Genomic DNA, 21,693 nt, shown 5'->3' with positions numbered 1-21,693 from the left:
ATCTTATGAATAGATTTATTCAGGAGAAAATATGATGCTGTTTTCTGCAGTTTGCTACCCACATGGTCTGTCTAACAAATGCTGCACTTCCACAACTCAGTAGAGACCAAATCCTGAAAACATTTTCAGAAACATTTTTTTTTCTATGCTGTCTCTGACTTTATTCATTTACTAATTGGAAATTCTGTTAATATCATGGAAGATCTGCCATACAAAAAAACTCTTGACAGTTTTAAGACCTGAAATAATAATCATCTGCAATTATAGATTTTTTTTCCTGTCGTATGTTCCTGTACAATCAGGTAAGATTTACCTCTACTGCAAAAGTACTAATATTGGAAGGCAGGATTACTGAAGGAATAATTGGTCTGTTGTGTCTTCTTCCTGTGTTAGTAAGGAAGCATGTTTGAAATAATGGCAGAATTACCAGAAAGACACAGTTTATTTTCCTAACTGAAAATCATTTTTAATCTCCTGTAGTTACTACAAAGGTATTCGTCAGATGGTGCCAGTGAGTGACCAAGACATGAATACTCATCTAGCAGAGATTTCTAGGGTAAGAATAGAATCCATTTTCTTGTGGTGAAATTGGAGCCAAGTCTAATACTGTTTTTTTTTTTTTTTGTTTCCACTTTCTATCTCAACAAATGGGGTCTTTTGTATGTGCAAATATCAGATGATTTCATAAATCTCTGAAATACTCCTGTTCATTGTAGTCCTGCCAGCATTTCAACCTTAGAAATGTTGATTATTGAATGGAATCAGGAATCCTTATGGTCACTAATCTATCTGAGTTATGCAGGGAATAGAGCACAGTGTTTGGATTTTTCACAGCCATTGTGGAAAAATTATAGCACTCTTGAACTGTGCTTTCTCTCCACAGCATATAGAGGATTTTTAGCATTGATCATACTGATAACGAGTTGTGACTGAATTCACAGTGCTACCACGGCAAAAATTAGATTCCAGAAATTAAAGAAGAGGCATGAACATTAAGTATAGCATATTTTAGAACTGTCTATACAGGAGCAATACTTCTGCTTTATGCTACATGTAAGAAGTTCATCATGTGCTTGCTCAGTGGCAGATTTTGCATTGTAGGTTATTTGGGTTACCTCACGTGGAGAAGAGCAGAGTGTGGTGGTTGCTGCCTGGGACTTTGGTTGGAGACGGGTGGAACAAAGTCATTACAAAACCTGCTTCAGTTTGAAAGGGCCTGTCTGCTCTGCAGCTCAGCTCAGCTCAGGCAGGCTCTTGCCTTTGAAGCACTCTATTTAACTGAGAGAACCCGGAGAGTCCCTCCCCAGTCCTAAAGATGTTGTTTAGCCTGAGCAAGAAGGCAGTGTATTTACCGGCTGGTTTGCTCATTAGCTTAATTTAGTTGAAGAGTTCTAGCGTAAGGAGGATGTTTGGGGAAATTTTTGCGGTTTGTTTATTTCAGTGCCCTTAGGACCTAACATTTTGCAGATCAACATCCTCATGAGAGCATTTCTATTTTCAGTCATTCACTACAAAACTCATCTCTGGTGACATTTCATTTCACAGTTCACTTTATTTATTACATAAATTGAGATGTATATAAAATTAGAATGTTTGGTGATTAAAAGTGAATTCAATATAATGTTTTAACATCAGCAGGATATGTTCTTCCTTTGTATTTTCATTATAAATTATGATCAAAACTAATATGGAAGGAGTGATTGAACACTGCAAATTTTGACCAGCTCTAAAAGTGACTTTTATAGAGCAAGGGAAGATGGATGTTTCTCTGCTGCTTTATCCCTGGGGTAATCATTTATGCCAGTAGCAATATTTTGCAATCCTTCATTTTCTTAACTAACTTAAAAGACTAAAGGCATAGCTAGAGACTTGAATCCTACACATTTGAATGAAGAACATCTGTTCAGACAGGTAGAGCACATTCACTAAATAAGCCATATGTGTGGGGGCAGGGGGAAGATAAGGTAATGGAAGGGTTATTTCCTGCTTCATTTGAAGTCCTTTCTCTCTCTCTCTCTTCTCACCATCCCTACCTCCCCCATACACCTTTCTATCTTCATGTGTTGGGTGGCTTTTTCCAAATGTACATGTGCTCATGATATTGAGGAGTTACACCTCTGCTGTAGTGGAGTGTGAATAATTTCCAGGATGTAAAAAGAGCTGGAGAAAGGATTTCAAACACCCACGATGACCTTGTCACAACCAGTGCTTAATATCTCAACAATATGTAGATTGTACTGAGTAAATGCTTTAGCTTTTCACACCCATGCTGCTAACAGATGTTTGAGCTCTAGCCTGTGGTTTGACGTTCAGAATTCAAAATATCTTCCCCCTCCAATGTTAAGAGTTGTGGGCAGGCTGGAAAAATACCAGAGGGAAAGCCTTGATCTAAAAATCACCAAACAAAAGTTTTCTCACCCCTTTTCTCTGCCCCAAGTGTCATTTAACAAAAGTTAAACACAGAGCTTGAATTTGGAAATTTTGTCAGTTGTACCCAACAGTTGTGCATGTGCATAAGTTTCAGCTGTGTGTGATCCTATTTTGACATGTTTGCTGCCTGCTTGTGTTAACAGGCACATACTGATTCCTTAAACACACTTGTGGCTCTACACCAACTCTACCAGTACACTAACAAATACTATGATGAGGTAAGTTATGGCTTTTTTTTCATGCTTTAATATCAATGCTATAAGGTTATGAAAGGTAACATTAGTCTAAAGGAGTGACTTCTGGATTTCACTGAATGATCAGGTAAAAGGAATGCTGAACAAAAACCTTGCCGTTATATACCCTGCTTGGAAATTACACTACTCAAGATAATGTCCTTATAAATGAACAATTTAATTTTGGCTATCTGGTTTTGGTAGGGATAGTTTAATGGATAGTTTAACAAGATCTGAAAGAGAAATAGATTTAAAAATCATTTCTCTTCAGTTCCACCATCCTAATAAGTATATAACAATGTCACCAAGCAAAAAGTCATCAGAGCGATATCAGGTTTCAAGACAGTGTGCTTTTTTATAAGGAAAAATATATTTAACTTGCTTTGCTTGTAGGAATTGGAGCCATGACCTTTTTATTAGTTAAAATGCTCTTTAAACTTCTGTGCGTGGTACCATCCCTGTTTTGCCATGCCAAGTGAAATGCCTGCCTACAGTAAACCAAAGCAGAATAACTGTTGAATGTGGCCTGATTCAAAAGCAGGCTCACAGCTTCAGTTTAAAAAGTTTCTTTGGTTTTTCACACCCTGTGGAAAGGGGGACAAAGAACATCCCAGAGTAGCTGGGCTGTGGCTATGGCTCTCCAAACTTAATCTGAAGACAAAAAGAGAGAAGGAAACTTTTATTCAAAGGTTTCCATGGAAATGAATGCCTCCAGAAAACCCTCAGAATTAAAGCAAGTAAGAACAGATGCCGAATCTAAAAGGAGCACAGTACATGTGAGCTCTATTCGCTTAGTCTTGCACCTCAGCACAGTTCGTGTTTTTACTTACATTCAGCACTAAAGACAGTGAGTTGCATCCTTCACTGCAGCTGCTTTATACAGGAGCAGCCAGCCTGGCACAACTTTTAAACAGATGCAAGCAGGGAAAATCAAATCACCCTGAGAAGTCTTGCAATGATGGTCAGTGGGAGAAACAGACAGAGGAATGTAGGCCAACCCCATGGCATTCCCTCACCCCTCACCACCAGTGCTAAGCTGGCTTTCAGCACCTTTCCAAATACGTCCGTCCATAGTTTGACCTCTTACAAAAACACTCAGGGACCCTGAATGACAGCTGAGCTGTAAATCCCTGACTCACCACACCTCAGGCAGAGACACCAGTCTGCAGGACTTCATCAGTGGCAGGCCAGCACACCCCAGTACGTAGCTGCAGCTCTTCCCTTCCATCTACATCACTGTGTAACAATGAGGTGCATCTGATGAAAAGACTGCTAATTCAGAATTGTGGAGATAATCTGTCAAGAGCCATTCAGTAAAATTAATCAAGCTTATTTATTTTCCATGAAAATGTTTTAATTTGCATAAATTGGAACATTTTGCAGCTGCCCTTGTCTTTATTACTGACACAGTGGTTCCCAGCATGTGCTGTACCTTCTGCATCTCTGCAGGGCTTGACAGTGACTAAGTGGGTACATTCTAATTGTCCACATTTATATGAAGGATATATTCACCAGTAGAGATAATCATGAATTATTTAGTCTAGATTTGAGGAGTTACAGCTAGATATAATTGTTTAAATTAAGGAAACAATATCAAATTAAATCAGGCCCAGTTTAAATACTGCAATAAGTGTTTATTAAGTCTGCCTTATGTAAAAATATTTTCACGTTTTAAAAACAAATTCATTAAAATAATTATTTCTAAACAAATTTGCTCCAGTGTTGGAAATGCAGACACTATACCAGCCCTTCAAAGTGAAATTATTGGCTAGATTGATTCTGACTGCATTAATCTCCATTGTCAGTGGTGTTCAAGAAGTAATAAGAACCAGAGATAGTGACAGGCAAACTCCATTTTTTCATCTTTATACTTGCAAGTCTATATAGTATTTAAACAGCGCTAAAGGTTTCTGCTTGATTACACTGTCAGACTTATATTAATAAAGCCAGTTCTAGAAAAGGAATGGTTTTGTCACGTAACACATTTTCCTGATGGAGAAATCTAATAGCTGGCGGGAAAGTTTTCCTAAAGGATGGTGGAAATGAAAACCTTTCAAAACCTTTTGAATTTGATCTGGGAAGCCCTAAAAACTCTATTTGAAGAAAAGCCTTCTCATAACAGCTGACCTTTACTGGCTCTTGTTTTCAAATCCCTTGTGTCTTAAGAGTCATATCCTCTTATATATACTCTGTACAGCAGAGGCTGTGGGATGCTGGGGGCTCCTCTGAGGAGCTATTTGCTTTCCTGAACTATGCTGTGCTGGGCCAGAGTCTTGGCACTTCTTGGCGAGAGCCAAAAGGGAGCTGCTGGCTTTATTCCTCACATTGCCTACAGACACAGGAGACCTTGCATTGTCCTACCACATGCCTGTGCATGGACCACCCAGGAGCTTCTCATAACTACAGCTCACGGGCATGGGATATAATTACTGATGGTAAATGACCCTTAAGCTTTGTAGGGTGCACTGTATGTAAAAGCACTGCTTCTTAAATAGCTCTGAGGAAATTCTTCCCCTGCCTGCTCCATCTTGGAATGTAATATTTTACAAGATAAAGTACTACCTATTAATTTGCTTGTATCCCAACATAATGGGAAACATTACAGCAACTTAGATAAAGTAACAATCATTTTTACTCTCTTTGTCAAAAAATAGAACATGGGGCCTAATAGATGGACTTCGGTACAGAGTGAATGCAAAAGACTCTTAACCAAAGTGGTATCAAGCACTTGGTCTCGGAACTATGTCATACATTTTAAGCTAAATTATTCTAAACTTTCTGTGTTTATATCTTCCAGATTATAAATGCACTTGAAGAGGATCCAGCTGCACAAAAAATGCAGCTTGCCTTCCGTTTACAGCAAATAGCAGCTGCGCTAGAGAATAAAGTGACTGACCTTTGACTCAAAAGCCGCAATAAAGAAATCTGATCTGAAGATGTTCAAATTCATTCTTCCTGTTAAGGAAATAGTGTTCTATTTTTTAATGTATAATTACAACTTTAAATGAAAGATTTCATGGTTTTTTGATAGCAGAGGTGTAATGTAAAGAATTTTTACTGTAAATTATGCTTCTAATTAAAAGCTGTGTTGTGTGTAAATGAATCTTCTGTGGGAAAGAGAGTCCTTTGGTTGGGGGCAGGGTGGGGGGTGGAAGAAGAAAAACCTATCCTTCATTTGATTTAGTAGAATCTGAGACATCAGCATTTAGAATTCATTATGCAAGTAAATTCAACACTATAGCATCCTTTCTACCTTAAGCAATATTTGTACTAGGAAAACAGTAACATACTCAGAGTCACACGCAATATCCCCTTTTATTTTGATAACTGGAAATTGACTTCCATAGAGCTCTAAAACTTGGTCTGTGCTCATAGTGAACATAGTGAACAAAGTTTCTGATTTCTCTGCAAGATGTAAAAATGGGATTTGCTACCACACATGGTTCTAAATTTAATTATTTATCTCAATGGTGATGCACCCACCACAGTTGGCTGTGAGAGAAATAAGAGTAATGTCAATGTAGAAGAGTTCTACTGATGAAGTCTTGTTCGGTTCAGAAATCACTGCAAAGAAGGAATCAGTCCTTAAAACTTTTAAAATTCTTTGTTATTATTGTGAGTTTTATGATATATGCTAATGTGCCTTACTTGTACTAATTCTGTGAATCTGATGAATGGTTTTGTAAAAAGAAGCAGATCAGAAAAATAAGTATTTATGTGCTATTGAATGACTTTTGTGTGAAAAACATGACCAGCAGAATGCTTGTAATTAGCTGCTTGCCGAGAGTGTGCTGTTTAACATGATTTGATTATGTATAATACCCTATTTTAGAATGGTTCTGATGATTTTTTATTTGAATCTTGGAACTGTCCTAGAAATACCATCACTTGTTTTTATTGTATCTGTGATGTAAAATACTACTATAATATTGGAAAAAATCATATACTCATCTATTGAAAACCACTCAGCCAGTTTTGAGCCTTGGAATGCTGCATTTGATTGAATACACACTATAATCCATAGCAAAGAAAATTGAAATAACTTGTCAGAAAGTGTGTGTTTACAATATAGGTAAGCGCCGTACAAATCAAAAAGTTAGGTACGTCTTCTTAAATTGCTGTATTGCACATCAGAGAACTTCTCTTTGTCTTGCAAGTTTTTGGCAGTAAAGTAGCATTTTAATGAAGTGCTGCCATCTGTACTCCTTCGTTCATTGTCCTGCCAAGCACCCGGACTCTGCTGACTCTCAGCAAGCTAATGCAGTGTCTGCCGCCCGCTCTCCCTGCCTGGTAGGTTGTCACACACTGACTTTTACTGTCTGTTGATATTATTTTTTTCTCCCGTTTTGAAAATTTCCTAGTATTTGTCAGTGGGCCTTTCCTTCAGTTTCTGAAAATCAAAAGCCTCACCAGAACTGGTTTCCTGCCCAGTAGGCTGTGAGCAGTTTTTTTGTTTGCTTTGTACTCAACTTCTCGCATTTGTCTATAATCATTCCTGAACCTGCCTGGGCTGTAACTTATTTTATACTGTTTAGGACTGAGCTATATGACTTCTACAGCAAGGTGCTTTGCCAGTTATTCTTTCATCAACAAAGGCATCCTAATTTCATGGCTAATCTGTTTCTTTTTCATTATTTGTAAATCCTGTTAATTGTAAATCAAATACAATGTTGTTTTTTCCACCAAGTGTCAGTGGATCTTTACTGAAACTGGGGGGATGGGTGTTGAAAGGATTTGTAATGCTCCCTCCGGGAGTGATGGAGCAGCAGCGTCCATCAGTCTGTGGTTGGGAATGGAGGAGTGCCGCACATCCTGCAGATGGAATGCCTGACATCATGCCCTTTTTATTGGCATTTGCTCTGAAAAATGACAGTACTCTGGAGAAGCAAGGATGTAGTGCAACATACCAGAGTGAGGTCTTCTTGCCTGATGTATCTTGGGATCTGAAAGCCAATTAAAACACAGCCTCAGCAGCATCTCTCCAGAGAGAACAGAAAGCCCTGCTTGAGCAAGTAGAGCTTTCAGAGGGAACATTATATGTCCCCCATCAGCAGCGACTTGGCACAGAGCAGTTGCAGGCTGCAGCTGTGGGATGCAGCAGTGCTCTAGCTGGATCCTACCTGTGAGGCAACTGGCGTGTGTCTGCTGGCATGTGCCAGTTCATCTTGGATCCATTAGTCATTCTTAGTGCCCTTTTCTCACATCCTGGGAAATTTGTAGGCTATCAGTGCTGCAGTGCTGCCTGCCAGGGAACACAGAGGGAGATTACTGTGAGCAGCTGCAGCTACAAAGAAACTTAATGCCAGCTCTTCAATTTCTTCAAGTCCCCTGTCCTGAAAGCACAAAGTTGGAATTTGAATTGAAGAACTGAGCTTGTTTATTTTATCATTTCCCCTTTTGGCTAAGTTCCTCCAGTGCTTGTTTTTCCACTCTGGTGCTCTGTTTTGTCCAGGCCTAGTTCAGTTTTCATTACATTTTAGCAATCTGATTCTTAAAACCTTCATGATCCTCATTTGGTTTCTGCTGCTCCTGACACCTGGTTCATCCACAAGATAAAAGGAAAACTCACTGGGGGTCTCCCTCCTTTTCACCCCTTCTGCAGCTCCTCTAAGTGGCACTTCTTAAAGCACAAGAACCTTTTGCTGCCAAACAGAAATCACTTTACTCCATAGCAGCAGCTGTGAGTGAAGTTCCTTTGCTTGGACATCTCCCAGACCAAGACTGGAGGCTGGTACAGGTGCCACCAGCAGGTCTGAATCCCATTGCTGACAGCAGTCTCACCAAGGTTTTGCTTGCCTCCTCACCAGCAAACCTGCAAATAGGGATCTCTGATGATAGGACAAGATCCCTACACCTGCTTGTTTGATATGTAGTAACTCACCCAACCGAACAGGAATGGGGTTTTTTTGTGTCTGGCCAAGAACTAGTGCCAGATTTCCCTCTGACACCTTACTTGATCTTTTTGCTGCTCTCTGTATGCTATAGATTGATAAGCAAGTGGTTATGGGTGGAGAGGGCCTCTGCTAGCTCAGATATGTGAGGCATTCATAATGTCTCCTGAAGATGGCTTCTCTGATCAGTCTGTTACACCCTATTTGATCCTCCCCCTGCTGTGTTGGACACATTTATCAGCCTGCTGTGTCTGAGCTGTATTTACATGCACTCTCTAAAGCTGGTCTTTCTGGTAACCTTTTGAAAATAAACAGAGCTATCACTATAAACAAAACCATACAGGGAATTCAGAAATTCAAACTGGAATTCACAAACTGTCGTAACACGGGAGGATTTTTAGCCAGCTGCATAAAGACTTAAAATGGCTCTGAGGTTGAAATTCAGCTGTCCTGGACTTACCAGCACTGTTGAGTTTTTGTGGCCAGTACTTTACCATTCCAGGTTCTCCAGCCTTATTAGTGACACAACCACCATTTTCAGCCATGGTGTGCCCGTGATGATATGTACCTACATGGCCTAAAAAAACCCATTCTCTGAATCTGATAGGAAAAGCCCTCTTTTACATGCTTCCTAGGGTTCCAAAACCTCTATTTATCCTGATAATTGTTCTAGTCAGGGTTCCCATATGCACATCAGCATGAGGTGTAACAGTTCTCTGAGGAGGTCCTTTCTAAAGAATTTGATCTTGAGCAAAGATTACTTAAGACTTTTCCCAAGTTGGTTGTCTTCTCTTAGAAAAAACTTACTGGCAAAATTGTTTGGGCTTTTATGTTTTCCTTTTTCTCTCTGTCTAGAGATACCATTCAGAGCAGTGAGACAGCTTCAGAGGTTTAAAGGAGGATGTCTACCTGCCATTTTTCCACCAACCATTGACTTGAGTCCTGTATTATTCTGGCACTTCCAGTCTCTAGAGTTGATGCAATGGAAACATAAGCACTGGTGCCCTTGTGACTTGCTTTCGTCCCTCATTCCAAGCTCAATACAGTCAAACTCTGTGCCTGAAGCATTCCAGGTTCTCCATCACACAAAGCTCCTCTCTTAGTTGTCTGTTTTGCCAGATCTGCCTGGAGCACAGGATTCCCTGGAGAATGAATGATAGCAGCACACAAGCTATAATGATCAGTGATTTTTTTTTTCTCAGACTTTACATACCTAGTCTGTATTTTTATTTTGAGAAACCCTCCTTCAGTTGATGAATGATGAGTTTGAAAACTGGAATTGTAAACTAGAGTTGGTCTTTTAGCCTCCCTCTTTTGTTAGCCCTTGTCTTGATGGGGCCCAAAAGTGATGGTGGAATTCTTGGTGTTTGACAGTTCCTGCAGAACAAAAGGAAAAGACACTTTCCAGACCCACAGTTACAAGGAAGTTTTCAAAGGTTTTGTTTTCTTTAAATGGTGTCCCCTTTTGCCTCAGTATCAAGGAACATTTCTCCATCCATTAGAGAATAAAGTGGTTTCCCCTGTGCAGGCTTGTAATAACCATCTATGCTGTGAAAGATCACTGCTGTTGTACCAGACAGTTAGGGCTGACTTCTGTCTTGCCGGTGCATACTGCTTGCTGCTGCATGTCATTACCAAAGAGGACAAATCCTACTGTCATTCATAGCCAGGCTATCAAAAGCTATTTCATTTACCCATGTATTCCTGTTTCTCTGCTGCTTCTCAGATAATTGCCATCTGAACCAGAAGAGAGTTTGAGTGCTTTCCTTTTTTTTAAGCTTTTAAAGAACCTATGTGTCTTAACAGATTGGACGCTTCAGAAAGAAACTATTTCTTCAGTGGGACAGAGGACAATAGATCTCATACAGATGTATATGGCTCATCTTAAAAGGAAATAAAAATCCCACCATGAGCCCCACACTGTGTTTTTGAAATCCTTTATTCAGTGCTCTAATTCTGAACAATGTTTTTGGCGTATTTAATTGTCCTCAAAATTGAATGTTGAACAAAACTCACTTTTTTCTTTTAATCTACTGTAATAAGAAAGGAGTGAAATGAAAAAATGTATTCCTTTGATACCCTTAATCTTTTCTCTCCTGTGGCTATGCTCCTATTCAGTAAGAGATCATACTTGCTAGTTTCAGAGCCTGGACGCCAATCCATGGGATTTAAAACAAACCCAAATCCATGTTTCCTGCAGCTACATCTAGGTCCGTGGCAATGCTCACAATTGTAAAATTGCCTCCAGGATGTTATTTGAAATACTATTATTGTGGGTCTGGCTGCTTTCCTCATCTTCCTTCATGTGATCCTTCTTCATGTGAGTTTTCACCTTGTGTTTCACTGGCACTTTCTGAACCACAATGCTGCAATCCTCTGAAAGCCCAAGGAAGAAAACAATCACTGCCTGGATTAATTATGCACTTTTCATCCCCAAAGCGCCCCATGGGCATTCAGACCCTCCCAGGATCAGCTCACTGGAAAATTATAGAAGTGGATTTTTTTGTGCTAGAGCAGACAACCTTACTGAAACATCAAACATTTCCATCTATCTAAGGTAAAAGATATTTATTAATAATGTACCTTACACATGCATTGCTATTCACATCTGATGTGCATACATTCACATCTGATGTATGAATGGTCCTTCTTAGTTGGTCTGAACTCCACCTAAACTCTGCAGCACTCTACCCTGGACTGGTGGCTGCACTACGCTAGCCCCAAACTAGAAAGTGACGTAGATATTAACATCATTTTACCTTTAGACAAGGCTAGATTTCCACACCTCGCTTGGCGTGGGTGTTTAACCTCATTGCTTCTTTTATTGGACTAAAGTTTGTCTTGGGAGGCTGCTATATGGTTATGATATCCAAAAGTCCCATAATGAGGCCTTAATGTCCAGCAAAGCGAACAGAAAAACCGCCATAATTTTCAGCAGCAGCAGGTTCTTCTGCTCAGCCGACAATGTATATTCCACCCTGTATTTTAACACGGCCTTATTTTGTTTCCTTGTGCACTTGAAGCAGTGACAATCCTCTATTTGTATTCTGGCACATTACTGCTGGAGATGAGATCATCCATCTAGGTTTTGTGCAATTTTGGAGCTACAGGTTTGGTATTTAATAGGGTCATGCCCTGGTGTGCTTACTCCTCTTAGACTAATATTCGGTAGAGAGCTGTGTCAAGTTATGGGTTTGCTGGCTGTGTGTGAAGATTCATATGCTGATTGCTTTGACCTGCCTATTTATAGTAAGAGCCTGTAACTGCCCAAGTACTATTAGAGCTTTTGATTTAAGTTACGGTTGTGATTTTATCTTTCTTTTCAGTGAAAGAAAGATTAAAAATGTTTTATTTGGCATTTAAATGGAAAAAGTTAATAGTTTAGCTGCATCTCTTTAAGAAAAAAGGGAGAAAGGGGAGGTGACGTCCTTTCCCTGTGAGGTGGTTTTGGACTATTCTTTTCTAAAGGTAACAAAGACAGTGATGACAAAGAACACTTGAACAGTGCTGTCACTGACAGACATAAGTTTCTTTGTAGTTAATCATTCATGTCAACTAGCAGGGCAAGTTTTTAATACAGAGCTTGAATTTAATTTCAATCTGTGCTGTCCATCATTGTCTCTCTTTAGCGGATTTTTGAGATGACAGCACACACAATGTATCTAAGATTAGATTCTGGCTTTAAATATTTAGAGTCTGAATCACATCTATTTGTACTTCATTCCAAGGTTGAAGTAATGTGGCAGGACACACATTCTGCAGTAGTTAAAACAAATCAAAGGAGCACTGAATTATTCATTTTAAACTTATAACCAATTCCTCTTTGTAGGCCTGGACCCATGTGCTGCTTGGGCTAAGCTGGGGATTGCCAGCTGGGCTGAAGGCTCTGCCCTGAACACAGGGCCCTTATGCTGGTCTGCCAGCCAAGGCTATTTCCACACCTGCTGGGCTAGCTAAGGGCTGGGAGCTGTTTGTGCTAATGGTTCCTGTGGTTTTCTAGGAACTGATCGAGTCTAACTAATTAAGGGCTGAGCTTTGGTTAGCTCCTGTTGAAGTCAAACTGCTCTCGGACAGGTAATTTAGGAATCTCATCAAAAGATTTGCTCCACTAGCAATGACCCAATTGGCATGTCTGCAGCCAAAAAGAATTCTGTTAACTATCTGCTGGGAAAGGATGTTAATTTTACCTTCCTGCCAGCAAGTGACAAACCCAAAGACACGTAAGTTCACTGTGAAGCCTGAGTCATAAGGCTAGGGAGTGGATCAGATCTCTGAGTCTTGCCAAGCTTTGAGTTGATTTGACAGGCATGTAGCCCTCAAGACCAGGAGGTCTCTGAACACTGGCTGCCACAAGAGTTATCTGTAGGGCACTCTCCTCAGTTGGGATCACTGTGAATGCACCAATTTCTGCCTTGGTGTCATGCAAGGAAGCCATAAGGCAGAATGACTCCCAGGTGTGACAGTCATTAGATGCCTCCAAGATCTCATTCTCCTTTTTTATTACCAAGGATCTGAGGTGGATAGGAACTGCACCACGGCCTGGTGCAGGCAGCATTGTTCCACTGAGTTTGCTGCAGCACTAACACAGTGAAACTACGTCTGTATGGCTGGTCATGCACATGGCACAATAGGGAGACCTTGGTCAAGAATGGTTCTGCTCTCTATGTCCAGTGCTGAGTGGTACAGCTGGCACCAAGAGCCACTGCCATGCCCAGACACCCCTCACAGTGCTCTCAACTCCCAGGAATGGATCTAGAGACATCAATGTCTGACAGGGTCAGTTGTTAGGAGCACCCAGATAAAACAGCTTGTTGAATTATAATTTGGAGTACAGAAAGTCAAAACAATGCAGAACAATGCTAAGAGGAATAAAGAAACCTCAAAGGTCAGAATCAGCTCTGAACTCCAGAGGTACAAACAGAACCTAATCTAAAAATCCTGCTTGAAACAACCCAGTTCACATCCACTCTTTGCAATTACCAACAGCTCTGGGAAACACTAGTTTGTATGTCAATAGCCATATTAGAAAGTCTGTGGTGCACAAGTAGATCATCTGTGAAGTACCTGCACTTCTAAAGCTCTTACCATTGTGGTGCTCCTGCAGAAATGAACAGGAACATGTTAAAATTTTAAGGAAATATATTTCCTGCCCCCTTGTAGCAGACACTGAGATGGCTAAGGCCCCATGGAGGATGTAAGCCTAGAGATAAGGAATTGCTGAGTCAGAATAGTTAAGCCTGGAGTCTTCACTTAGGTCTCTGGCCTAGCTTATCTCTCTGTGACCCTATAGGCTAGTTTCCCTAACCCTTACAATTGGTCAGTTCCTGATCCCCCCTAACCCTATATAAGCAGCCACCCTGGCCCATTCTGGCGGAAGAGCTGCCGTCAGAACCCTTCATGAACCCCCTGCAAATAAACCATGGTGGGATCTCCGAGGCTGCCTTCTCCTCTCTCTCCATCTGCTTTGTGGAAGCCACTGCGGCCGAAGCACCTTAGCAGGCTAAGAGCTGAAATTATAAAAGAGCTGAAAATCTCTAAGAGCTGATAATCACTGAGCTTGCTAAGGTGTCAGGCTTGGGGCACTTAGGGTTTGGACACCCAGCCTGCAGAAGGCTGAGCTGCCCGGCCCAAGACTGCTCGCCTGAGGAACCCTGGTCCTGCATAGATCTCACTATCCGGCTAGAAACGGCCCGGTGGCATTACACACCCCCTTCTCTTTTTTTCCTAAAGCTATGAGACCCTTTTAGCCTCACTGATGAATGGCTGCACCACAAAGGTGTATCATATTCATAGTCACACTATGCTCCACAAGAGCTGAATGTCATAGTAGATTTTTCCAAATTTCCCTGTAAACCTTGTTTACAGGTTTCTCCACAGAGGCTGATGCAGACACTGTTATTCCAGCAATGTATAGCTGGGCTTTGTTATGGGCTATCTGCATGGGAAAAAAAAAAAAAACAAACCACCAAACCCAGACATCTGCATTCCTTGATAACAAACCCAGATAGTTTCATTTTTTGTGCCACTTCACCATGACTGTTTTTGCTGGGTTTTTGGTTTTTTGTTTTTTTTTTTTTCCTTTGGTTTGTTTTTACAAGAGGAAATTCCTTTACTAAGAACATTCTAGCCTTGCAATCCAGAGTATTTTATTTCTCCAAATGGAGTTGAATTCTGTTCTCATTAGAACCGCTGGGTATTTTGCTTGGATCTAAGATTCAAGAATGTGACACAAACACAGATATCATATCACACAACACAGCTATCAGCCATATCACCCATGCCTGTAATGAGAAAATGAATACACCCAAATTACTAAGCAATAAAGAAGCTGATGAATGGATGGGATCAGGTCCATCTGCATTCCCTTTTCAATGTGGTCTTATGTGTTAACATAGAAGGAGCTTTGATCTGGTTATTACAATGCTGCAGATGTTGCCCCTGCTCGCCTTGGATCTAATGAAGCATAACAGGGGTCCCTAGTCATTTAAATGGACTCTGAATCTCTCCTGCTATATCTAGCAGATTTACTCTAAAATCAATTATATTTGCTCTAAAATCAATACAGCTAGCGCTTTAACATGATCAGCACAAGAGAGGAAACTGGAGGTTGATGCAGGTGGCTGAGACAGGGAGAGTAGGGAACCAAGCAGACCATTTATCAGGTTGATACCATGGCCTGAGTGCCTGCTCTGCCCACAGAACATTGGCAGTCCCTGAGCTGGCCATTAGACATCAGGATTATCATATGGAATGACTCCAGTCTTCATCCAAAAACCTTGAAATGTTTCACAAACACTAATGAAGTTCTGTGAGGTTGTGTCTGTTCCTGTTGATGCAACAAAAAAATGAAAAATAAAAAATTAAGGCAAAACCAACTTGCTTTAAGTTAGAGCACAAGTCAATTGCATGGATGAGAATAAAACTTGAGATTCCAGATCCTTGGATCCTAAATCTAACCTGCTGGCAGTGCTGCGTACAGAAAAATTAAAATTTATCCAGCTAAATTGCTATCTCCATGCTACAATTTTCCATGGCTTTGTAGAGAAAGAAAAAAATCAGACACAAAGTGAAGATAGGAAAAACCAGCCTGGCATATGTATTCAAAATCCATCATTCAAAGAAAAACTCCTGTCTGTGTTAAAATATATACAGCTTTTGTTGAAAAGCTGTCCATTTGCCCAAGTTGCAGTCTGCAAACTATGGAGATCTAGCATCTATGGAAAGGATGTGTGAGGCCTGGTTTTTAGAGTTTCTCAGCATGTAGGCCGACTCATCCTGTAAGTGTGGGTACAATGTAACTCTGCCAGCCTGTAAAAAGTTAAAGAATGTAACTTTGCAACCATCTACACTTGCCTAAAATGTTGTGGACATACACCTGTAGGTGAAGTGCGTAGTCTCCAGAGGACAGCCAGCTGGACATGACCACCTTGGCACAGAGCTGGCTGCTGCCTAGGGACAAATGCAGCCCTCTCTGGCCACATCCACTGCCCCACTGCAGCCCCAGGGCTCTGCTGTGCGCCTCACCAAGCTGATGTTTGACCTGGGCACCCCTGCCTGAGCTGCAGAAGTCACACCTCTCATTCTACCTCATCAAGCACACAATGATGCGTAAACAGATCCTTGATCCTCACAAACAGGGGTGCTGGGCATGCCCCAGCCATGAGCAAAGGCCTGCAGGACACTCGGTGCCACCTGAGGAAGAGAGCAAAGAACTGCACCGTGGCCCTGTCCCAGACCATTTACAGGGCTCGGGCTCTCTGGGCTGGTGTCATAGCCCTGACAAAACTCATCACCACACAGTCCAGGCTGAGCACTGCCATCCTCCACGACGTGGCAGCAGGGAAACCTGTGCCCCCTCTCCCAGGACAGTCCCTGTCTCACAGGCCAGCTGAGTGCACCAAATAGAGATACCCAGGCAGCAAGGCAAGCCTCACCCCAGCTCACAGCACCAAACGGAGACCATCGAACTGGTTTTCTCAAACTGAGTTAAATATTGCCATGCTGCAAAACTGACTACAATTGGATAAATGTTTCCATGCAGACATGTTGACAGGAATGAAGATGACTGGCCCTTCTGGATTTGGTTTGGGGAATTTTTTTGGAGGAGAAAGCATTTGGTTGAGCTGAAGGAAACAGAAGATATTATAAAAATGCAACATAAGTGATACAAAGAACTATATGGTATTTTACATTTTTTTTCTTTTTCTTTTTCAAATTATATGTCATTTCACAGGAGCAAGGAAACTTGATTTTACAGATACATAAATGTACGTGTAACTATATATGTGAGGAGGGAGTGTTGTATAACTACATTCAACTATACCGCATGCCTTTAATAAAACTTTCCTGGGGAAAACTCTTAGGGATTTTTAATCCAGGCAGATAACCATAAAGTTTTCTCCTTAACAGTAAATTATGACAATTGCCCAAGGCTTTAACATCCCTGCGTTTTGCTCTCTGCTTTGAATTAGATTGTGATGATCAATATTAATAGTCTCTGCTCAGATATGGTCACTGCAAAACCAAGATGAAACTGTCTTTGCCTCTGAATTTTACTGCAAATGTGAACATTTATCAACACTTACTCAAGACATAAATGAGAAAGAGAACAGCTATATCATGAAAGAAAGAGCTTAGTTAAAATTTAACATCCCTGCCATGCATCTCAAGTATTTTCCAGAAGCAAATGTAGATAGTGGTATTGCAGGAAAGACAGCAAAATCTATGAATATTTGTGATCAACATAAACCTTGTCCACTCCTAACTGTTCTAGGGAGTAACAAGGCATAAAATTTTCTTTGTGTGATCACAGCTTTTTCACACTAGCTCTCAGAGATACTCACAGCAGTTTTTGTCTCCAGCTGTCATTGTTTAGAATATAAAAATTGCCAAAGCATCTATTTAAAACAACAATATAACCCAAAGGAGCCAAAATACCCACCCCCTCCAGTGCCATCAGCTGTCCTGTATTGGAATGCCTTTCCTGCCTGGGTGGTTCTGCTGCACACACAGCATGAAGAGACAGCTGCACCATGCTTGGGCTGGCCCAGGACATGTGCACCAGGGCTTTGGCCTGACACATTTCTGGCCTATCTTTGATGTCAGCCTAAAGTTCACCTCTGCTGCTTGACAAGGCTTATCTTGAAACCTTTTGCTTGGACTCTTTGATGGGACTCATAAATGCACCTGCAAGGCAAGGCAAAAAAGGTGTTTGCCCAAAAGAGCTAGCAAGGCCCGGGGAAATCTTTCAATAAACCATTGGTTAAAAGCAGTAGTTCAGCTGTTTGAATATCAAGTGGTCTTGGAGAGAAGTGAGTCATTTTTCAAAGAGTACACTGAGCCTCTGGGAGCAGGAAGAAAAAGGAAATATGAATTTTTAAAGCAGATTTTGTATGACTCAGGTTGAACACATTCATCATTGAAATCCGCACATGAAGGTTGTTGCACTAACGACCCTTCAGACCTGGGACATGTCACGTTCTTCATCTTCTCTCCTCGGGGATAAATCCCTAGAAGAGCAATGCACAAATGTGTGTCCACAGCTCCTCACTGTCACCAGGTAAAAGGAGAACTTAAAACCAGGAGACAACGTGTCCCATGTTCACCATAGGTTTGTCTGAACTGTGTATTCCATCACTGGTGTCCCAGAAGGTAGAAACACCATGGTTTGGCATTTATGATGGCCAGTTTGACCAATTACTCCAGAAGCAAGGAATAAAATAGAGAAAACTATGAAACAGAGGGTCTGGCAGTAGTTGCTCTCTAGGTTCTAAACCTTGAAATGTCCCCTGTTTTTCTAGGTGCTCACTAAAACCATAAGGACTTGCTTCTCAGTTCTAGAAACTGGAGCTTTAGGAAAACACAAATATCCTGAATCTTAGGATGCAGTCTGATGTGACAAGCTTGATCTCCAGCTCAGAGAAGCAGAATGGTTTCATTTGTTGCTCTCCCCTTTGCAATTTCATGTTCCCTTCTCAGCCAAGAGAAGAAAACCTTTTGCCATGTACTGCCACACTACAGAATGCCTAAAACAAAGAATACTACAGGCATTCTTGTATCCATTTCTTCTCAATGTTTTAATGAGTAATAAAGCAATAATGATAGAAAAGACATAGCAAGTTCTAACACTGTCTTATACCCTAAAACCACCAAGCTCTGTTTCAGGAATTTTCTTCCAAAGTTAATCACTTCATCAGCTCCATTTGTAGATTTCCATGATTTCTCTTAAAACCTTGGACCATTTAACTGAACTTCTGGAGGTGAGTTGTTCTACCATTTTTTACTTTGACTTCTCCCTCGTTGCCTCAACAACAGCTTCTCTCCTTTAACATCCCTCATCTTTACATCTTCACCCACCCAACCACACTACACAGCCCACCTACACTCACATGAAGTCTATTTACCTCCTGCAGCCTTGTTAGCTTATAATTTTAGGACCTACTAGCCAATCATTTCATTAGATCGTGTAAAAATTCATATTGGAAAGGACTGCAGGAAGGCATTACCTCTCTCTGAGCAGAAGTTGCTGGACCTCACCTCAAGTACAGTGCCTGGTCTGTTCATCCCAACCAGTACAAGAAAAATATCCATCAACCAGAACATGTAGGGCCATGGTGCCAGCTGTGTGCTGGAGCACTTACCCTGAGAGAGGAGTCTGAGGGACACGGGCTTGCCCAGCCCTCAGACAGTCCCCACTACCTAACAAGAAGTCACTTGAAGCGCAGAGCCAGGCTCTTCATGGTGTGGCATGACAGAAAGGCAACAGGCATTAGGCATGGGCCAACACCCACTTCATAAACTCCCAGATGAGCCTGTGGCCAGAAGAACAATACCATTTTGTTTGGAGGGCATGCCCTGGCCTGCAGTGTTTAGAAAATAAAAAGATCTCTTTTTAAGACTACAGATCTATACATATTAATGTCAAAATATCTAACATGCTACATCAGTCACCCAAACCCCTCCTCCCAGTCAGTAAGAGCATCAAAGACCTAATTTTCTCTATTATTAGGTATATTGTTTACAGCAATACAGAAGATCACAGAGAGAGTTAAAAGGATATTTGCCATCTCTCATTAGCAATGTCAACACTGTCTCATGGGTAAAAGGCTCTTTGAGTAAAATGCTCCATCTGGAAGGTCTGAAAGTCTGAGGGTTTGTTTCCTAAAGTTTTTGGCGTCTGATTCCTGTGGGATAGGAGGGGCAGAGGGCTGTATACATACAACAGTTTCTCATATTTGGAGGCAGGCTATGTTTTGCAAATCTTGTTTTCCTCTGTTTTGCAAATGGGCAGTTGCTAGTCATTCACTCAATGCTGCTTATAATTTTCTGTTCTTTCAGAGTAATTTTCAAAACACTTTGATTTTCTTTTCAGCTGTGAAAGAATAATCCAGAACCAAACATGTTATTCTTTGAAATTAACTCACTAAAGCTGGTTTCCCTATAAATTTGACTGAAGTGGATGATTAAGAAGTCTTCTCTACAAATAATGCTTCATGCATTCAATACAGCTGTAATGAGACTACAGTCTGATTATTTAAATGGGTGAACATTTTTATTTACTGCAAAATCACTTCTGGCTTGCCCTATATTTAATGCTTAATAAGACTTTGAAATCACAGTAATGGTTTCACACATTGTTAGGGAGGTCAACTCCAAAAGCTGGTTACTTCAGTCCACAGAGTTGACTCTGGCCTTCATGTTCCCCTAGGGCACCAATTAAATTTAAAAGATGAGCTTTACCAAGAACCTGAACTTGTGAGTTAGTTTCCACATACTGCCTATTTTCATGCCCTGCACAGAGCAGATGCAAGGTTATTTGGCCCTTGTGGATTTCTGATGTCCTTAAAACGCTTCTAAATCTCTCTAGCAGAAATTTGAAGACATATAATATATGCTGGGTTTTCTTCAACAAACTGATACTGTTCTAAGTTATACTGCAGCTCTTTTTGACATGTTTCTCTGAGGTCTGATAAAATAGTTCTTCAACTATTATTCTGAATTGTTACAAAGGACCTCTAGGATAAGCACATGTGGGATCTAGGATCTGAAGGCAGGTTGCTCATTTGAGGACAGCCTGATATCACTACAGAGGCAAATTATTAGGGGACATTAGTTTGAACCTCCACTACACCCAAGCCACCCTGCCCTCCTTCTCAGCACTGCTGGGCTTGCTGTGGCAATAGACTGTGAAATGAAGTGTGGCTAAGATACATGTGCTACTGTACAAGGTGGATATGCCCAGAAGCACTTTCACTGTTTGCCTCCAGACTCAGGTGCCTTCAAGGTTGGCAGGCAATTGTGGTTTGAATGCTTTGCATTAGAGAACAGTCAAAGAGAAAGAAAATTACCTGGCAGTACTAGAGGATTGAGAATGAGATTTTTGCTGTATTTTCAAGTAATGACAGCAGTGAACAATAATGATACCCACGAGGGAGCTGTGTGATGATCCTTATTGATTCCAATAGGTGGTTCTTAGAGTGGTGGTCTCTGCTTTTCTTTTTTAGAGAGGGATGCGACCAAACTGGAGTGGAGAAGGAAAGCCCTTCCTAGCATATCATTTTAACCCTTGTTGATTGATCAGAGGAGGAGTGTGAAGTCTTTTGACAGGCACCTTTTCCTTGACTGCCATGTTACAGAACCAGAGGCCCATCAGAAAAATCCCACTCAGAAAGGAACTTCATTACATTTCCATGTTTTTTTTACTTTGTTTAGTACAGATGTCTACTTCTCCTACCAAATTCTCCAGCTGAGTGCATGTGAGACAGAAAATATGATCTGAATCTGAGAGAGCTGTATTCTACAGTACTTAGCTGAAGGGGTAACTGGAGTAATTTAGAGGCCAAAAAGTCCTGCATGACACAGGTCTGTTGTGAATGAAAATAAAAGTTGATAGCCTTCTAAGTGAAACAGATTTTTCACAGTAAGTGAACAGAGTGTACACTGGAACAAGCTACCTAGAGAGGCTGTGGATGCCCCATCATGAGTGTTTGAGGCCAGGCTGGATGGTGCCTGAAGCAACCTGATCTAGGAAAAAAAATCACTGCCCACAGCAGGGGAGGTGGGACTGGACAATCTTCAAAGGTCCCTTGCAACCCAAACCATTCCATGAGCCTCTGATTTATGAAAAAGTATTTCCACCT

At 41.0% G+C, this 21,693-nt stretch overlaps 1 protein-coding gene across 5 annotated transcripts in view; it reads left to right on the top strand.

Moving 5' to 3' along the window:
* PLXNB2 (plexin B2) overlaps positions 1 to 7,338 on the top strand; it is a 252,382-nt gene extending 245,044 nt beyond the window's left edge. For 4 of the 5 annotated variants that reach the window (XM_084206521.1, XM_084206523.1, XM_084206522.1 and 1 more), the window contains 3 exons: positions 481 to 556; positions 2,574 to 2,648; positions 5,461 to 7,338. In XM_084206521.1, coding sequence (XP_084062647.1) covers positions 481 to 556; positions 2,574 to 2,648; positions 5,461 to 5,565 — 256 coding nt within the window. In that variant the 3' untranslated portion in view covers positions 5,566 to 7,338. The remainder of the gene's footprint in view (positions 1 to 480; positions 557 to 2,573; positions 2,649 to 5,460) is intronic. The other variant, XM_084206525.1, reaches the window with a different exon arrangement.
* The last annotated feature ends 14,355 nt before the right edge of the window (positions 7,339 to 21,693 follow it).

This window comes from Fringilla coelebs, assembly GCF_963513975.1.
Source record: "Fringilla coelebs genome assembly, chromosome: 5".
NCBI classification, from domain to species: Eukaryota; Metazoa; Chordata; class Aves; order Passeriformes; family Fringillidae; genus Fringilla; species Fringilla coelebs.
The sequence above is the reverse complement of the archived record's forward strand: the minus strand, read 5'-3'. Positions and strand labels throughout refer to the sequence as shown.